At 36.6% G+C, this 17,764-nt stretch overlaps 1 protein-coding gene across 2 annotated transcripts in view; it reads right to left on the bottom strand.

The window, feature by feature from the left end:
* Window positions 1–14,464, bottom strand: part of MYL1 (myosin light chain 1) — a 31,433-nt gene extending 16,969 nt beyond the window's left edge. For both annotated transcript variants that reach the window (XM_021008722.2, XM_021008723.1), the window contains exon 1: window positions 14,229–14,464. In XM_021008722.2, coding sequence (XP_020864381.1) covers window positions 14,229–14,348 — 120 coding nt within the window. In that variant the 5' untranslated portion in view covers window positions 14,349–14,464. The remainder of the gene's footprint in view (window positions 1–14,228) is intronic.
* Window positions 14,465–17,764: the final 3,300 nt, after the last annotated feature.

Raw genomic sequence — 17,764 nt, 5'->3', positions numbered from 1 at the left:
TTGGAGGTTTAGGGTCATGGCAAATTTTCTGGTCAGCAAAGTTGGTTATTACTTGGGGGGAGGGAGATTTTAGTTGCAACTACCTGGAACAGCCTGGTTTTGAGTTTCAAGAACAGCTGTTATAAAAAGATTAACTCCTGAAGTTCTGAAATTGACAGTAGGTCCCAACTGCAGAAGCCTCCTTTAAAACTGATGAGAACTCTCAGTACAGTTTTAAGAGTCTGGCTGAGTGCCATTTATGTTAGCTCCAGTGAGTTGGAGAATGGTAGTATTCAGTACTTCGAGTTAAGATCTCTGACACGTACTAGCTATGGGATAATGGGCTGAAATCACTTAGTCTCTGCATTCCAGGCAACTCTGAGACTATAAACTATAAATCAGTTGCTAATCTGTAGTGGTGTAGGGAGTTTCCCCATCTTTCTTGCTCTATGCTAGTGCATTCCCAGATCTGGACCAAAGGCACTATTAAGTGTTGGAGTCACAAAGACAAAGTCAAGACAATTCCTACCCTCAAGGAAGTTGCATCTTACTTCATTCTCCAGAAATATAAAACTTGCCCAAAGTAGAAACCATTTTGTTTTCCATTTTCCATGCATATTCCCTCTGGAAGCCCTAGCTTCCATTCCTAATTCTGGTAGAGATGCCCTTCTTCCTACCTCTCTACATCATCTTTAATGTTATACCATCTTTTTACCTTCTCTTCCTTTTTTAGGCAGGACCACCATTGTGCTTTTTAACGTTTCCATCTCCATTTTTTATATATGTAATCTATGTCTACAAATACTTCTTTTCAGTTGTACTTTAAACCCTTATATTGACTCCTCCTATTTGGCCTTTAATAATTGTCTGGTGTTCCAGCTCTCCAGAAGGTTTGCCAATCTTTCTTCAGCTGCAGAAAATGGAGGGTATTTTTTGGACATCACTTTATAGGGAAGACCTGATTGTTCAAGTAACTTGAATCAACCAATGTGCTGTATGTCTCAGCCACATTGGCCTTTGTAAGACTTGCAGATATATGGGGACTGACAAGGTTTAACTCTGGGAGCTGAGAGCAGAAGAAATTTAAAATGGAAACTTGCTTACTGGTCAATGCGTTCTGTTCACTACCATCCCACAGAGCAGAAGCTACTCCTGTCCTGGAGACATACCAGCCACAAGATGTCTCCTGAAGCCTGAACAAAGTACTTATCTATTTTCTACAAGCTGGGATAAAATTAGCCAGTCATTAGAAAATTAACCTGTATCATAAACATGACAAAGTTAAACTAAGAGTAGATGCTTGAATATTGTTAAAGTAAATCACTTGTTCACAGGGAAGCCCACAAACTAGGAATCCTCAAACTGTTAGAGACCCATTATTTGCAACTTTCCAAGGAGAAAAGTGTAATAATTTTATAGAATTTTGGGAGAGAGAGAACCAGGCATTAAACTTAAGCGATTGGCCAGATATCAGGCTTTCTTAACCTTTTTAGTGTCATGTTCCCCTTCTCAGAATGATGTTTTTAAATGCAAAATATAAATATTAAAGATTACAAAGGAAATCAATGACATTGAAATATAATTATCAAAATACGTATTTTTTAAAAAACCAAGTTTATTGACCCCAGATTGGCCCCTACACTAGAAATATTATTTTCTTATGATAAGGAACATTGTTTTGGGAATCTCAGTTTTCAAGTGAGGATAGAGGATATTATTTTTTAATTATTAGTACCATTACAAATACATGCAGCCCACAGTAGAAGAAATTTTGAAGGATCATTGGAGAAAATGGTAAGCAAGTGTAAAGGTGAAAAGGTCCCTAGGAGGTAAGAGGGGAAGACAAAGAAAGGTGCTTATTTTACTTTGCAAAGGGACAGCAACAGAGAATATTAGAAAGAACTATGAGAATGTATGCAAAAGAGCCTCCTTTTTTGTGCAGTTATGAGCAACAAAATAATTCAGGAAATGGGATTTATTTTGGTTTAGGATACTTGGTCCTAAGTGTGTGAACAGGAAGAATAATGTTTAAAGGTCTTTAAAAGCTGATTGTAAAATATGATAGAGGAATAAAAATGTTTCTTTCCTGTGAAACTCCTGTTATTTGAACTTAACTTTTGTTGACATGTATACAAAATGTATGGTCTACTTAGAGTATTCTGTATTATTCTTCCTGGATGGGCAAGAATAATACAACCATTCTAAGTAGACTCTGCATTTTATGTGCGTGTGCTTTGAAAATTATTTTTAAGCTTTCTTTATTGAGATGTCTCTAACCTCTGATTTTTCTCACTTAACTTTCCTGAAGAGCAAACATAGACATCCATAGCTCATATTCTATATCCTCTACCAAAATGACCCTGGGTTTCCAAAGTCTGTAAATGAAGCCCCAACTGAAGTAAGGTCCTAGCAGAGAAAAGTTCTAAGCATGGGCTAGCAGTGAACTGGAGACCCCATGTCTGAGGGCAGGCTTCATAAAGGCTCATCCTTAGAGTTGCTGCAGGTTGTTGGGTTTTTCAGTTAGAGAAACTCATGAATGTAGTCTGCTCAGGTTGGGGTGGGGTGGGGGAAGAGGGAAGGGACATGGGAAGGGGAAAGAGGTGTAGTGCAGTTCTGCTCTGTATCTGTAGAGGGAGCTCCTACACCAATAAACATAATAGATCCACCAACTTACTGAAATGAGTTCGCAAAGGATCACTGGAGGATTCATTTAAAGCTGCTTTGCAGATAAGAACCTTAAAACTGACAAATGCAAAATTTATTTTCATTAGCCCGCTCTCCTCTTTGGCCTGTACAGAGGCTAAAAGAAATACAATCCACATTCTTGAAGTAACCTATTGGTACTGACCTTGTGGAGATTGGCAAGATATTAATATTACTGTAAATTGTGGGGCTTAGGTAGGTAGTCTTAAAGTATTTTTATTGCATTGGTTACAGAATACCTGTATCCTACTGGCTACTTTCGAAAAGCTTTTCTCAAGCGATTCCCAGGAAGCTGGGAGGCACAATGGATAGAGTTTTGGACTTAAAGTTAGGATAAATCTCAGTTCAAATCCAACCTCAGACACTTACTAAATGGGTGATCCTGGGAAAGTCTCAGTTTCCTCATCTGTAAAATAGGGATAGGCAAATAAGCTCTACCTTTTTAATCAGGTCTTCACTATTTCTCCATGTGCCTTTATACAAGCTGTCCTCATCCCTTACATACTCTCCCTAGGCATCTCATTATCTTGGGATTCGCCCTTTCAGGGTTTAGATAAAATTTTGCCTTCGGTTTTTGTTTTTGTGTCCCTAGTGCCTAAGACAGTACTTGGCACCTAAAGGGTGTCAAATAAATTCCTGTTGAATCGAATAAAGTTGAGGGTATCAGAAGTCTAAAAAAAGTAGTGCTGTATATACTCACATTTTTTTCTTTGTTAAAATTCTTAAAATTTGTCCTTTGTACATCCTTTGTAATAGCCACCTTAGTAATACCTACCTTCTTCACAGAGTGATTGTGAGGATAAAATGAGATAATATTTATAAGGCACTTTTCAAACCTTATAGTGCTATATAAATGCTAGCTATTATTGTTATTATTAAAAGATTGGTAGGTTTAAGAAAACTGATTGAAGGTTGAGATAAAGTTTCTAGGATATAGAAAGAATCAATTCCTAAAGGATAACCTCCCCCCACCCAAATCATTTAGTTCATCAATGGGATTCTGGAATTGATATTTATAAGCATATAGAAGAGGAAGAATTTTGATCAAAAGGCAAGTAGTATTTAAATCCTAAAAAGATGAGGTCCTGGGTATGAAAAGAAAACACATCTTCCAAAGATTTTCATCATTTCTGAAAGACACTTGGAGGGGAATGACTGATCAAGAAGGGCAAAAAGGGGACAAATAGTGACAAACCTCTTTCTCAGTCAGTACTGTGTCGTGGTTACAGAACACCTGATTGAAGACCTGTCAAAGATGCCAATGACCAGGAGATGAGATGGTCCTTTGTAAGTGTGAGCTCATCTGTTTTCAGCCCATCTCTGTGGGGGCTATTACAAAGTCACTGTCTCCCTCCAAACACACATCTCCTTCCCACACATACATCCTAGCAGAAGCAATAGTCTGCTAGGCAGGGGCTCCACTCTTCTGAATCACTGAGTTTGAATGAAAGAATCAACTCTTTACGTGCATTTTGTTAATTCCCAGAAGAGAGTTTCTGTTGAATCCAACAAAGAATTTACTGGAGTAGGTTACTGTGACTTGGTATAAGTGGGAGAAGCCCAAACTTAGGAAAATGTAAGATAAACTCACTTTCTAATCATAAGATACTAGTAGAAGAGGGAATTAGAATGGGTTGAATGGAGAAGAAATTTTTATTCAAGCCACACTGGGTGACCTGATTAAGCTATGAAAATCAGCATAGAGCCAAGGCCAAAAGAATATAGTACAGACCTATAAGAAGTAAGAAAAAGATTATACAAAAATTGTAATGAAGAAAAAATAAGTGGTTATATATAGCACTGCTTTTTTTGGCTTCTGATGCCCTCAACTTTATTCAATTCAATTCAACAAGAATTTATTTAACACCCACCATGTGCCAGGAACTGTCTTAGGCACTGAGGACACAAAAACAAAAGCTGAAGGCAGGATTTGATCTAAACCCCAAAAGGGTGAATTCCAAGACGAGGAGGTGCCAAGGGGGAGTAGCTTAGGGATGTGCACAGACACATAGAGAAATAGGGAGGGCCTGATAAAAAGGCAAAACTTTTTATCTATCTACTTACCTATCTATATTTTTATCTTCCTACAGTGCCTTGAGCATAGTAGGTACTTTCCTGACTTTCTGTGCTTTGGAAAATAATAACAAATTTATATGGCACTTCAAGGGTTTTATAAAGTATTTTTTGTTTTTTTTAATTTTTTTTTGAGGCAATCAGGGTTAAGTGACTTGCCCAGAGTCACACAGCTAGTAAGTGTTATGTGTCTGAGGCTGGATTTGAACTCAGGACCTCCTGACTCCAAGGCCAGAGCTCTATACACTATGCCACCTAGCTTCTCCATAAAGTACTTTTTGAATTTTTTAATAGATTGATTATAATCTATTTCTCAAATTAGAGGACAGTTTACCAAATGACCTGTTCATTAGATCACAGAATTTGGAAATGGTAGGAACCTTAGAAGTCATCCCTTCTAATGCCCTCATTTTACAAGTTAGGAAAGTGAGGCACAGAAAAGTTAAGTGGTTGGCCATTTCTACCCTTTCTTATCTGTCAATAATGTATATTCATTGCAAGAATTCTACCTATATGTCCCATTTTCAGCCCATTCATTTCTTTTGTGTATGCATTTTAAGTTTGTTATCTCCTGCTATCTTTCTTACTTTGACTCAAAAATCCTTTTTGTGATGATAGAATTATGTGAACATTGGGACTCTTCAGAAATAAATGGAATCCTGTCGCCAACAGTTAATTCTCTGACTTAAGGAGCGAGGAGCAAGCCCCTCATATGGATGTAATGAATGGACCTTTGATTTCACTAATAGAGCCTAAGAAACTCTCTCTCTACCAATGCAGGTCAGTACTTTCTCTGCAACTCATGGTCTTAGAGAACCCTGCCCCCAACCTCCAGTCTACTGAGAGGGCAAGTGACTTCCCCAGGGTCACACAAACCATTTCGAAGCAGGGTGGGCAGATTTCTTGGATCAAAACAATTTGGCATCATATATAATTCTGCAACACTTTCTTTTTTATGTGGAAAACTTTTTTCCTATGTTACAGTAAGGATTGATAGCCCACAAAATTTTAATTGTAACCACCTTATTTTAATTTTAAGCAGTTATTATGTGAATTTGAATTCATCTGAAGCCTCTATTTTTTCTAAATTTCTATTTTTGCTACCTGGATAGTTTTATTCCATGCAGGGATAAAACTGTAGGGAAGTCTAGAAGAACTCTTCCAATACAAAGATCCTATTTTCATAGAAAAAGTTCTTAGGATGATAAGCAAGGGGGAAAAGTATTATCAGAAAACTAACCATATCATTTCCCAAATTTCCATGAGTCAGACGGTCTTTAATGTCATGCAATTATGGGACAACCTCTAAATATGATTTGCCAAGTGTTTTATTTGCAATAGTAAAAGGTCAGGAGGCTAAATTTGTCACTGTCACACTGTGAATTCAGTCGGCTTACAGAGTTGACTCATATTAGGAATGGGAGTGGATGGAAATGCCTCTTCCTTTTAAACGTACTTCACATTGCAGTTACATGTTGCCCAGTCTTGTTTTGTGAATCTGTAATTCTAGGAAAGTTAATGATTGCTCTTCAAAGATTTCCCCCATCCTGCCTGTTGACATTTCTTAAGTGCATGGCAGTTTAGAAATTGGACAGAGGTAACCCGGTGCTGACACCTAGTGATATTTTCAAAGGACTGACTGGCTTTGAGTTGCCTCCCAAAGGTAAGTTACAGCCACCAAGCACCTGGATTTTTATTGAAGTTGCTTGACACTATGGTTTGGTTTAATAATTTAATTGTTCCTTTGAAAGACCAGTGATGAGGCAGCTAGGTGGCACAGTGAATAGAGCTCTGGCCTTGGAGTCAGGAGGACCTGGGTTCAAATCCAGCCTCAGACACTTAACACTTTTACTAGCTATGTGACTTTTGGGCAAGTCACTTAACCCTGATCACCTTACCAAAAAAAAAAAAAAAGACCAGTGATAACGATCATAATTTGCAAATGTTATATAAAGAGACCTGAACTATTTTTCTATTCCCCCCCCCACATTGTTACCACCCAGTCATTGGCTAGATGTCTTCTCTTAATTAAAATACTCACATGGCATTATATTTCTGCTCCTTTTCACTTCAAGGCTTAGCTCAGGTGTCACTTTTGACTCCTACCCCCTCCTCCCTGCCCCACTCCAAGCCTTTACCTGAGGTAGTATTCTCTAATTCCTCCTCAATTTTTTTTTGTATGATTTTTAGAATTGTTTCATTCTTTGTACTTTTATCTCCAGCACCTAGGAGAGTGCCTGGGTCAGAGTCAGTGTTTAATATTAGATTGATTGATGTTGTATCTCTTAGGAGAATGTAAACTCTTTGTGGCTAGAGACTATTCTTTTTCTTTATTTATTTCTCTCTTTCCTTTCCTTTCTTTTTTCCTTCCTTCTTTCCTTCCTCCCTCTTTCTTTCCTCTCTTTCTCTGTTCCTTCCTTTCTTCCTTCCTTCCTTCCTTCCTTCCTTTCTTCCTTCCTTCCTTCCTTCCTTCCTTCCTTCCTTCCTTCCTTCCTTCCTTCCTTCCTTCCTTCCTTCCTTCCCCCCTCTCCCTTTTTCTTTCTTTCTTTCTTTCTTTCTTTCTTTCTTTCTTTCTTTCTTTCTTTCTTTCTTTCTTTCTTTCTTTCTTTCTTCCTTTCTTCCTTCCTTCCTTCCTTCCTTCCTTCCTTTCTTCTTTCTTCCTTTTTTTCTTTTCTTTTCTTTTCTTTCTTTCTTTCTTTCTTTCTTTCTTTCTTTCTTTCTTTCTTTCTTTCTTTCTTTCTTTCTTTCTTTCTTTCTTTCTTTCTTTCTTTCTTTCTTTCTTTCTTTCTTTCTTTCTTTCTTTCTTTCTTTCTTCACCAGTACTTAGGAGAGTGCCTGGCCTAGAGACCATTTAATAAATACTAGATTGATTGATGTTGTATCTCCTAGGAGAATGTAAACTCCTTATTGGCAGGGACTACTAAAAATTTTTTTTGGTCTTTGTATCCCCAGCAACTAGCACAGTGCCTTTTATATAGTGGTTGTGTAAATAAACATTTGTTGAATTGAATTGTTCAATGACTTTATCCGGTTAAATTTGAGATGAACTAATTCACACCTATGGCAACATGTTTCTGCATAGTCCTCCAAAGTACAGAACTTCTGACTCTGATTTTGTCAATTATTTACAAACTAAACATAGATTGGAAACCATTTTAAATTGACCTAATGGCAACTTTGAAAGACTTATGTTTTTTAAAAAACAAAACAAAAATCTTTCAACATTTTAATTGATACCATCAAATTTAAAAAAAACCTTGCATATTGGGTTCTATTCTCCATTTTTCATGGTACAGGTTTGCACTGATGGACATGAAGAAGAGAAAGACCAGTAAGTGGCACTCTCAGGTCCTAAGATTCTCTCCTGCATCTGGTTCTCTGAAGGAGATAATACCCTGGTAGAGAGCTGCTAGGGGAGGAGGGGAGCAGAATAGGTCAATTTTAATTTCTCAGTGGAAAGACCAGATAGTAGAATCATTGATACTATAATATTGGTAATTCAATCTAAGTCATTCCCCTCTCTGGCTGTCCTAGTCAGGTCACATGTGTATGAGTGCACAACATATTTTTTCTAATCCCATTTTATAGAATGTAAAACTTTGCAGAATTTTAATACTATATCCATTTTCTCTTCCAGTACATGAGTGAAAAAAAAACAAAATTCAAATAATAAACATTTTAAGATATGGTTGTGTTCAATCTATAGATGACTTTCAAAAATCAGTTTTATGTGCTGTTATGCCTTGGGAGTGATACAGAATGGTTTGAGGGGGGAATGAAGTTCAATAAGGCCAATGTCTACATTATCTTGTACTCTGTACCCCTAAATCTGTGACTGTGCTAGAAAGGAGGACAAGAATCATAGAGTTTCTGGACCAAGCTGTTGCTATAGGCTTACCCATTGCTAGATCTGAAGCCATGGTTGGACAAGAAAAATAGACCATCCTTCATATGTCTTTTGTAATAGGGATGACACAAACATTCATTCTGCATATGAGTAAGAGAAAGACCTGTCATTTCCTCAGTAAAGTGAGCTCCCCTCTGTGGGAAGTCCTTGATTTAGATAAATCCTTAATAATTTCCTTTAGGGAATTGCCTGAAGCACACAAAGGGCAACACACCGGTAGGTCCAAATAACAGTCAGAGATGGGATTTAAATCCAGGGTGCCCCCATGACAAGCCTAGAACTCCATCCACTCTACTACTCTTCATTATATGTAGTTTATATGTGGGAGAGAGGGAACAACAACAAATCATAGACCTAGTCTAGAACCTATTTAGATTTTAGTCTAGAACCAGCCAGGATGACAGAAGAAGGAGAATGAGATGAGTTGCAACATTTTTGCCTTTTGCCTAGGCAAATATTTTCTTTTATCATTTCTTCGCTTACAGAGATCTTAAAGCAATGGAGAGGTGCTTATAAAGTAAGTTTTTTCCATGCCCCTTAAATTGTGCACATGAATCCTAAAGTTCATTATGCTACCTATATAGGGTTCTGTCAATGCATTTTGTAGCTTTACCTCTCTTGGAATACCACTTGCAGTACCTAGGCAGGGGTGACCTGGTTGGGTAGTAAATACAACAAGAATTACCACTGAAGAAAGCAAGTGAGAACCATGATTCAAAATTATATCAGACAAAAAAAAAATCAACCAAGCTAAAAGCATGCAGCATGCAAATGATTTACTTACTTCATGAAGATCATAGAATTGGAAGGGACCCTAGAGATCATCTCATGTACCCCTCCCCATTCTACAGATGAAGAAACTCAACTTTTCTTTAAAATATTAATAGCTAGCATTTAAAACACTTTACAAATTATCTGATTTGAGCTGGTTTGGCTAGGTGGTGAAGGAGACAGTGCTGGATCTAGCATCAGCAAGAATCCTGTATCAGATCCTTCCTAGCTGTGAGATTCTGGGCAAGTCATTCAATCTCTCTCAGACTCAGTTTCCTCATTTGTATAGTGGTGATAATAATTGGATTGAATGCAATGTTGTAGGGAAAGTGCTTTGCAAACCTTAAAACGTGATATAAATTCTTGCTAGTATTATTAAAAATTATAGACTCAAGTTTCTCGTTATCCAATCTCTATTTTATTATATCACATGGTCCCGGGTGGTTTTATGCAATCATTGTTATTAACTGTGTTTCTAACTTATAAGTACATTTCTAAGGATTTTAAATCCTGAACTTTACATGTTTTGTCAGACTGTCCTGGCACTACTGTTGAAAGTATCAGCCTTTTGAGAAGGAAAGATTACAAAGATTACCAACAGGGAGAGTATCTCTGAGGTTTCACTATTAGCAATTCTAACAGTTTTGAAAAGGGTACTTAAAGCAGGTATATGAAAAAAAAATGAGGACATCAGGTTAACCTCTTATTTTGTTTACTATGTCACTGAATGTTAACCATACTTAAGGAAAACTCAGGTCATACAGATTTAGAGCTGAGACCTTGGAGTTCATCTAGTTCAATCCCTTCATTTTTACAGACCAGAGAACAGAGGCCCAAGAGCAGTTGGTTAAGTAACTTGGCCATGGTCACACAGGTACAAAAGGGCAGAGTCACAATTTGAACCCATGTCCTCTGACTCCAATTCCACACTCTTTTCACTATTCTACACAAACAAGTCTGGAAATGATGTTGGAAATGAAATATAAATTGTACCAGGTGCAATGATGTGTGCTGACCATACAAGTGATCACACCTCGTCCTTGTAAAACTCCTTCCTCTCTCAATATTCTTATTAATATCATCAATATTACCTGAATACTTAATGGTAAAGCATCTTAATCTTTGTAGAATTTTTCACAGTTTATTTCAAGTTTTCTTTAATTGATAATTGCAGGCAATAGAACAGAGCAAAAGCTGGCCAGGTACATCCTTTTTTAATTTGAAATATTTTCAGAACCCTTCCATGGAAAGTCAAGCATCTGCCAGTATTTCACTGAACTTGGCCTTGTAGTTAGGGGAAAGAAAGGTTCTGGCTAGGAGAGGCAGTGGGATATTTGTGTTGCCAGGGGGGCAACACTTAACAAACAAGGGTATTCAAGGACTACCTTTTCTATGACTTTGCCTATCTTAAGGACAATTGGAGAGGCAATCTGGCAGAGTGGAAAGCAGGCTAGCTTCAGAGACCAGATCTCCATCCTGTCTGACCATTGGCAGATGAGTAAACCTCTCAGTGTCCCAAGGCAAAACTCTATAAGACTAAGTTAGAGACGAGTTGCTGATTTGATAAATAGTTCATTTCAGTACTGGGTGTTCTCTATAACTTCAAAGATTTAACTAAACTGTACATTTTCTTTCTTTCTTTCTTTCTTTCTTTCTTTCTTTCTTTCTTTCTTTCTTTCTTTCTTTCTTTCTTTCTTTCTTTTTCTTTTTCTCTTGCTTTCTCTTTCTTTCTTTCTTTCTTTCTTTCTTTCTTTCTTTCTTTCTTTCTTTCTTTCTTTCTTTCTTTCTTTCTTTCTTTCTTTCTCTTTTCTTTCTCTTTCTCTCTTTCTTTCTCCAGGCCAAAAAAAAAAAAAAGACTGTTAGTTAAATCTTTGATCTTGCGGAGGTTAACAAAAAGAAAGCTCCCAATCTAGTGATGGGCTGTTCTTCAAGAAGCATTTGCAAACCTGCATATCTCTTCAAAAGGCTCTATATGTTGTTTTAAAGGCTATTTTTTTTCTGTTTAACTATGAAGTAAGGAAGAGAGGCAGTGTGTAGTAAGATAAAGATCTAATTCAGAGCAAGGAAGACCTAGGTTCAAGTCTTGCCTCTGACATATACTTGCTGTGTGACTCCAGCAAGTCACTTAATCTCTCAATGTCTAGGCAACTCTGTAACACTCTAAATTTCCAAGAAGGGGCCCACCTGCATTGGAGGAAGACTTTCTCCCTGTGAGTTCCCTAAACCAATGAAATTGCAGATGTAGTCCCTAACCCTAAATAAAGTAAATCACTTAAGTGAGATAAATATAGAAACATTGATCAAATATGACATGATAAACTATCTTAACACAAAGTTTTCTAAGGTCATCCTAGTGAATGGTAAGTCACAACTGTTGTCTGATTTTATTTAAAATTTTTTTTTAAATTTAAATTTTATTTGAAACACATTTTATTTTAAATTTAAATTTTTAAAAACTCATATATACAATTAACTTTCTTTGTTTTATGTTAAAATGTCTAAAAATACATACTAATTCCATAATGGTCCAAAGTATGAAATGCATTTGAATTGTTTTACAGAAATGCCATTGTTCCAGTTGGCCAATTTTCTTTTCTTATCTTCCCAACAGTAAGCAGGGTAAATGGTCTCCCCTAGAGAAATTCTTTCTTGTGTGTGCTGTTTTGACCCCTGACACTTCTAGGTGGTTAATATTCCTCTTGCTTTGCAAAAAAAGTAACAAAAGTGAAAGGCTAGAGTTCAAAAGCTCTGACAGCTTTCAGATGTTCTCTCTAATCTAATACTATTTTAGTACTTTTGCTAAGCCTCTGGAAGCCTACAGTAGCATTTAAATAGTTGATTTAATGAAACAGATGGAAGAATAAGCTCATTTTTAAGAATTAAGGAAAATCTCATTAACCTTCTGAATAGATACAAGGTTTTTGGTTTTAACTTCTGGATTTTTTTTTTTTTTGGTAAATTGACAACGCTTTTCTTTGGAGACATTTCACCCACTGCACTGAGTTGTATTTTGTTTTTATTATGCATTTCCTAAGAAAAGAAAATTAATGTCTCTTTCTATTAGTTAGATCCTTTACTTCTTAAAGCTATAAGGTAAAATGTTTCCTTCATAGGCACTTGTAATTTCAGGTACAAACTAATCTGATTGTGTTATAAATCACAATCAACTTGAATGGTGACAGCTTTGTCATATACTCATCTCCCTAGTGTTCATACACAGCTGATAGTCAAAGAACAGGGACACACTGAAATTAGCATAGTGACTGTAATCACATTCAATTTTTTACATAGTGATACACAAATCAGCCTGCTTTGGTAAAGATATATTAGCTAGGATCACTGGAGTTGAAAATTCCATTTCCTCTTAATGAACTGTACACAGGCAGCCATCAAAGTAACAAATAATTTATTAGAAAGTCTGGCATGCATTTCTCCTCACAAATGGATATCCATACAGTATAGATCCCTCCCAATGTTAAGATTCTACCATTCACAGATAATCCAGCTTTATCAAATACCACTCAAGGTTCAGTATAATGACAATGAGTGGCTACCCTTTTGAGCACTCAGGCTGTGTGTTCAAATTATAACCAAAAGAAGCTTAGGTGTATTTATTTTCTTTCCCCACCCTTATCTACCAAAGGGACAACAGGAAAATATTTGCTTCAAGGATATATCATTATTTACAACTATCCAAAAATATTTCAATGACTATTAAAAAAAAAAGACAACAGCAAGGCATGAATAGGCTATAGTATTTCAAATTAATTACACTGTGACATAACCTGTGGCATAAATGAAAAGGACTTCCTTAAATCATTGTACTCTTGTCTATCCCCTTCTAGTTTCCATATAAGGCAAGATTCCTTAGAGATTTTTGAAGTAGTATTTGCACCAATCACAGTGCTAAGAAGACAGGGAGGAACACTTGATCAATTACATCCCTGAGAAGTACAGGTATAAGATGATTTACTCTTCTTTTCCAAAAGCAGTCATGAGCTTTCATCACAGCCAAATGTCAACACAAAAATCAATGACATACTTCTTAGTTCAGGTTCAGTATGCAAGAGCCCAAAGATATAAACTAACATTAGCAAACAGAGCCAATAGGCTTGTAATAATTGTTTATTAGTGTCAATTAGAAGCAGCTTGCAAACTTTGAGCAACACACCACACCATAAAGAAATCACAAAGATGACAGTCATAGTCACTGAAACCCATTAGGGCATAATTTTTTCCACCAGGATTTCACATTAGAATGGTATCAAATTTCATTTGGCAGAACTAAAGAGGGAAATTGACTAAAAAAAATTTCCTCATGCAGAAGAAATAAAATAGCTGGCAAACAAGTATGCTCAGGATAACTGTCATCTGCTGTTTTAAAACTTCCACAAAAGGAGTAGGGATTGCAACTTTTGTTTTTATACAGTAACTGATACCAAAAAAAAATCCAATTTCCTTCAAAAACTAATATCTGGGCTTAAAACTTTATGACCTACAACTTTTTGTTAAGCAGCCCAGGACAAAAGGAAACTGTTGGGGAAAAAAAGAAACCTGAATGAACATAAATTCCATTACCCTTTTAAAACATCTACTTTTCCTTTCCAGTAGTTATTCAAGCAATTAAACTTGAAACTTCCCAACCTGCTAAAAAAAACCCCAGCAACCACAACCCCAAAACAAACCCCTCTCTTACAAGTGTGAATCTGCTGAGTCAGATTACCCTTCATAGAAATATATTTTTTCCCCCCTCAGTGATAGATGTTTTCAATGACCAAACCATTCACCTATTTACCTTAATGGAAGAGAGGTCAATTTTTTCTTCTTTTTTGACTGGAGGTGGAGCTGGAGCTGGAGCTGGGGCAGGAGCAGGGGCAGGGGCAGCGGCTTTCTTAACGTCCTTCTTTGGTGCCATTTTGTTTTTTAAAAAGTTTTAAAAATATACCTGCAAAGGACTCTCTCTCTCAACACCACCTGTCAAAGTATTCTTGAAAGAGCAGTGGTGGCTTGGTTGATCTACAACCCAGTGCCTTGAAGGTGGACCCAGAGTGTTAAATAGTATAAGGGCATATATATATATTTCACTTAGTGCCTTTTAGAATCTTGACACATGCAGTTGGATTGGACAGTTCAGTAAGTCAAGGGGGATGTCATTCTGACTCAGACTATAAATGGAATCTAAGGGGTCAGGGCTTCATCACATTTTTTTAACTCCTTTGGCTTTTTTTCCCCCCTTCTCTCCTGCAGATGAAAAGAAGGGACCATGACAAAGCCAATATCTGATTTCTTGCTGACAGTCAAAAGCAGGTTGACTAGTATTTTTTCTAGTTAGAAATTTAGTTCTGCTAGAGTTGTAAATTTCTTTTTTTCCCCTTCCCCCATGCTTAAGTATCTTTACTAAAGGATTTAATTTCAACTTGGAATTTTGGCTTTCAGGGCTGGCAAGCTCACCAAACTTCTATCCTGCCCCTTTGCTCTTGCTCCTCCCCTCCTTTCCATATTTTGCAGGAAAGTGTTGATCAGCAAAGAGTTGGTGTTTAAAAATAAAAAACCTACGTATATGGAAAGCTCATCAAGCCTTGAGAACAGCCTGATCTCCTTTCTAGAGAGACCACGCTCTCTAATTCTTATTTTTCACAATTAACTTCACAATAAGCTTCTCTTTAAAATCCAAAACTACTTTTTGGAATTTAATTTATTGTCTACCATGAGCAATATTAAGTAGGAAGGAGACTGGCTACCAGATTTGCCTTTCTTTACAGTCCACCCACCCCAATCACGTAGCCATCAATCAAATGAGACATTTACAATCTTTGCTCTCTATTTGCAGGCTTAAACCCTCGAGACAAATCTAATGATCTTTCATTTTCTTGTCACCAGGAAGCTCCTACACCTTAGGTCTTTTCCAGTGGAGACAAAAATTCTATACTTTGCCTAGATGGCTAGATTTATTAAAGGTAAGAAAAGATTTGAATTGTCGTTCCCTAACACATTTCTATAATCAACCTGAAGGCTTTGATTTTTTATATTTAACTCACTTGGTTAACAGCCAGCTCCCAGTCTGGGGTATCTTATCTTTTGATGTGTGTCTCATAGACCCCTTTGGCAGTCTGGTGAAGCCTATGCACTTCTTCCCAGAATGATGCTTTTAAGTGCCTAATAAAATATAATCTTATAAAATATATAAGATTACAAATATGAAGGAAATCAAAGGTTAATGGAGGGAAAAACAGGCAATTTTTTTCCTCATCTGAGTTAACAGACCTCAAGAACCCATCATGTAGTCTTGATGCATTAAGAAGGGTAAAGTAACCACTCAATGAATATATTGTATTCTGAAAAATTATACTTGGAGGAGTTTTACAATTAAAAAATAACCTATTGTTTTATACCTGAGTTTTGTTTTCCTTTCACTTTATGTGACATCACAACTTTTAAAATAAAAACACTGTTAAGCATGTTTATAAAGGAAGAAGACAAAGTAGCAACCACTAACTGTTATTAGCTTTTTAAAAAATTGGATTAAGATTTTTAAAAAAAAATATTTTTGGACAAGAGGGTAACATGACATCTCTCCACTATCAGAATGTAAACTTTTTGAGATTTAAGGATGCTTTCATTCTTTGTTTATCCTAGTACCCAGCAGAGTGTCTGGCACAGAACAGGCACTTAATAAATGGTTATTAATTGATTATCACTGATAGTCTCTATGGAGTAGGTCAATATTATAATTCTCTGAATTTTGCAAGACTTATGCAGAGATTGATGGAGTATCAATGACTTACCCAAGAACACACCTCAGTGGTACTAGCTTCTAGTTCATTTTATGCCTCTGCAGGCTGGTATCCTGGATTACAGTAGCCCTTAGAGTCATTAGAGATGAATTTCTCATCCTCTCCAAAGCCAACCATTTCCCAAAATCCATCTGCTGATATCTTAGATTTCAAAATGTCTTGCTAACACGAACATGTATTTATCTGAGGAAATTGCTTATCCCACATTTAACTATGAGAACAGAGTTCTTCAGGAATGATACCTTTTGCAGGGGAAACACCATTCCTCTCCTCCTACATTCCTACTTCCTTTCCTTCTCCCTCCACCCCACAAGTGCAAAACCCTTCATTTTCTTTTCATAACCAAAGGAGAGCTGAAGTCTCTATTATTAGCTGGCATTTGTAATCATTAGGCATATATGACCAATTTTTATTTCACTGTCTTTTCTTTATACCCTACTTTTTACCCAATATGCTTTAAGCTCCAAATGAGATATACGTAGAGTGCCTTGCAAACTTGAAAGTGCTACATAAATGCTTCCCATTATTAAAGTTTATGGCCATTCCTCAAACAGGGGAATTCCAGAACTGATGAAGGAAATACAGGTTCTGTTGCCACATATGTTCATTTAGAAGAGAAATGAGAAAAGAAATGGTAAATATTTTGTTTTACATGTTTCAGTAATCTTCCCCAAATAAACACATTTCAGACTGAGAATTCCACTGGAATTTTAAAAATGATATTAAAACTAATTCAAAGAAAGACAAAATGTAGAAGAAGAATATTTCATTTCCTATTTAGGTAGCATGGTATATTAGATGATTTGTACTTTTTAATGCAAACTAGCATAAATAGGATGCTGGGTTTAGAGTCATGGAGACTGGGGTCAAATTTGAGATGTCATACTAGCAGTTACCATAGGCAAGTCATTTAACTCCTATGCATCTCAGGCAATTCCATAGTATCATATATGACAGTTGGAAAGAATCTTAAAGGTCATCTGGTCCAACTCTCTTTTACAGTAGAGGAAACTGAGGCTTTGAGAGGTTAAATGATTTGCCCAAGATCTCATAGGTAGTAACTGGAAGGACGTATTTATTAAGTAATTGACAGGTAACAATCGGTTTGCCATCAATGGAGAAAGTTTCCATATCAGGAGGTCCATATGCTGATTAAATCACAATTTGTGTACTCATGGATTTAGGTAAAATGGCCTGTTCCCATTAAGCAGCTTTCCCTGATTTCATTTTTTATATTAAAAGAACCTAGACATAGGATCAAGCAGCTATAAAGACAGAAGGCTTTGGGACATAAGATTTAGAACTAAAAGGGGACTTTAGAGGTTATCTATATAATCATATTCTATTCCCTCCCCTTTTACAGATCAGCATACTGAGGCACCAAGAGATTAAGTGACTTCTGTAAGGTTACACAGCCAGTAAGTACTAGAGCTTGGATTAATCCTAAATCCAAAGCAGGTGCCTTCCCCAAAGAACCATCATGCCAAAACCTTAAGAAAAAGTATGGTAGCTGGACCTCACTCCTACTTTGGGAATA

The sequence above is a fragment of the Phascolarctos cinereus genome, unplaced genomic scaffold (genome assembly GCF_003287225.1).
Source record: "Phascolarctos cinereus isolate Bilbo 61053 unplaced genomic scaffold, phaCin_HiC Scaffold_7;HRSCAF=346, whole genome shotgun sequence".
NCBI classification, from domain to species: domain Eukaryota; kingdom Metazoa; phylum Chordata; class Mammalia; order Diprotodontia; family Phascolarctidae; genus Phascolarctos; species Phascolarctos cinereus.
Note: the sequence above shows the minus strand (reverse complement) of the source record. Positions and strands in the feature narration are given on the sequence as shown.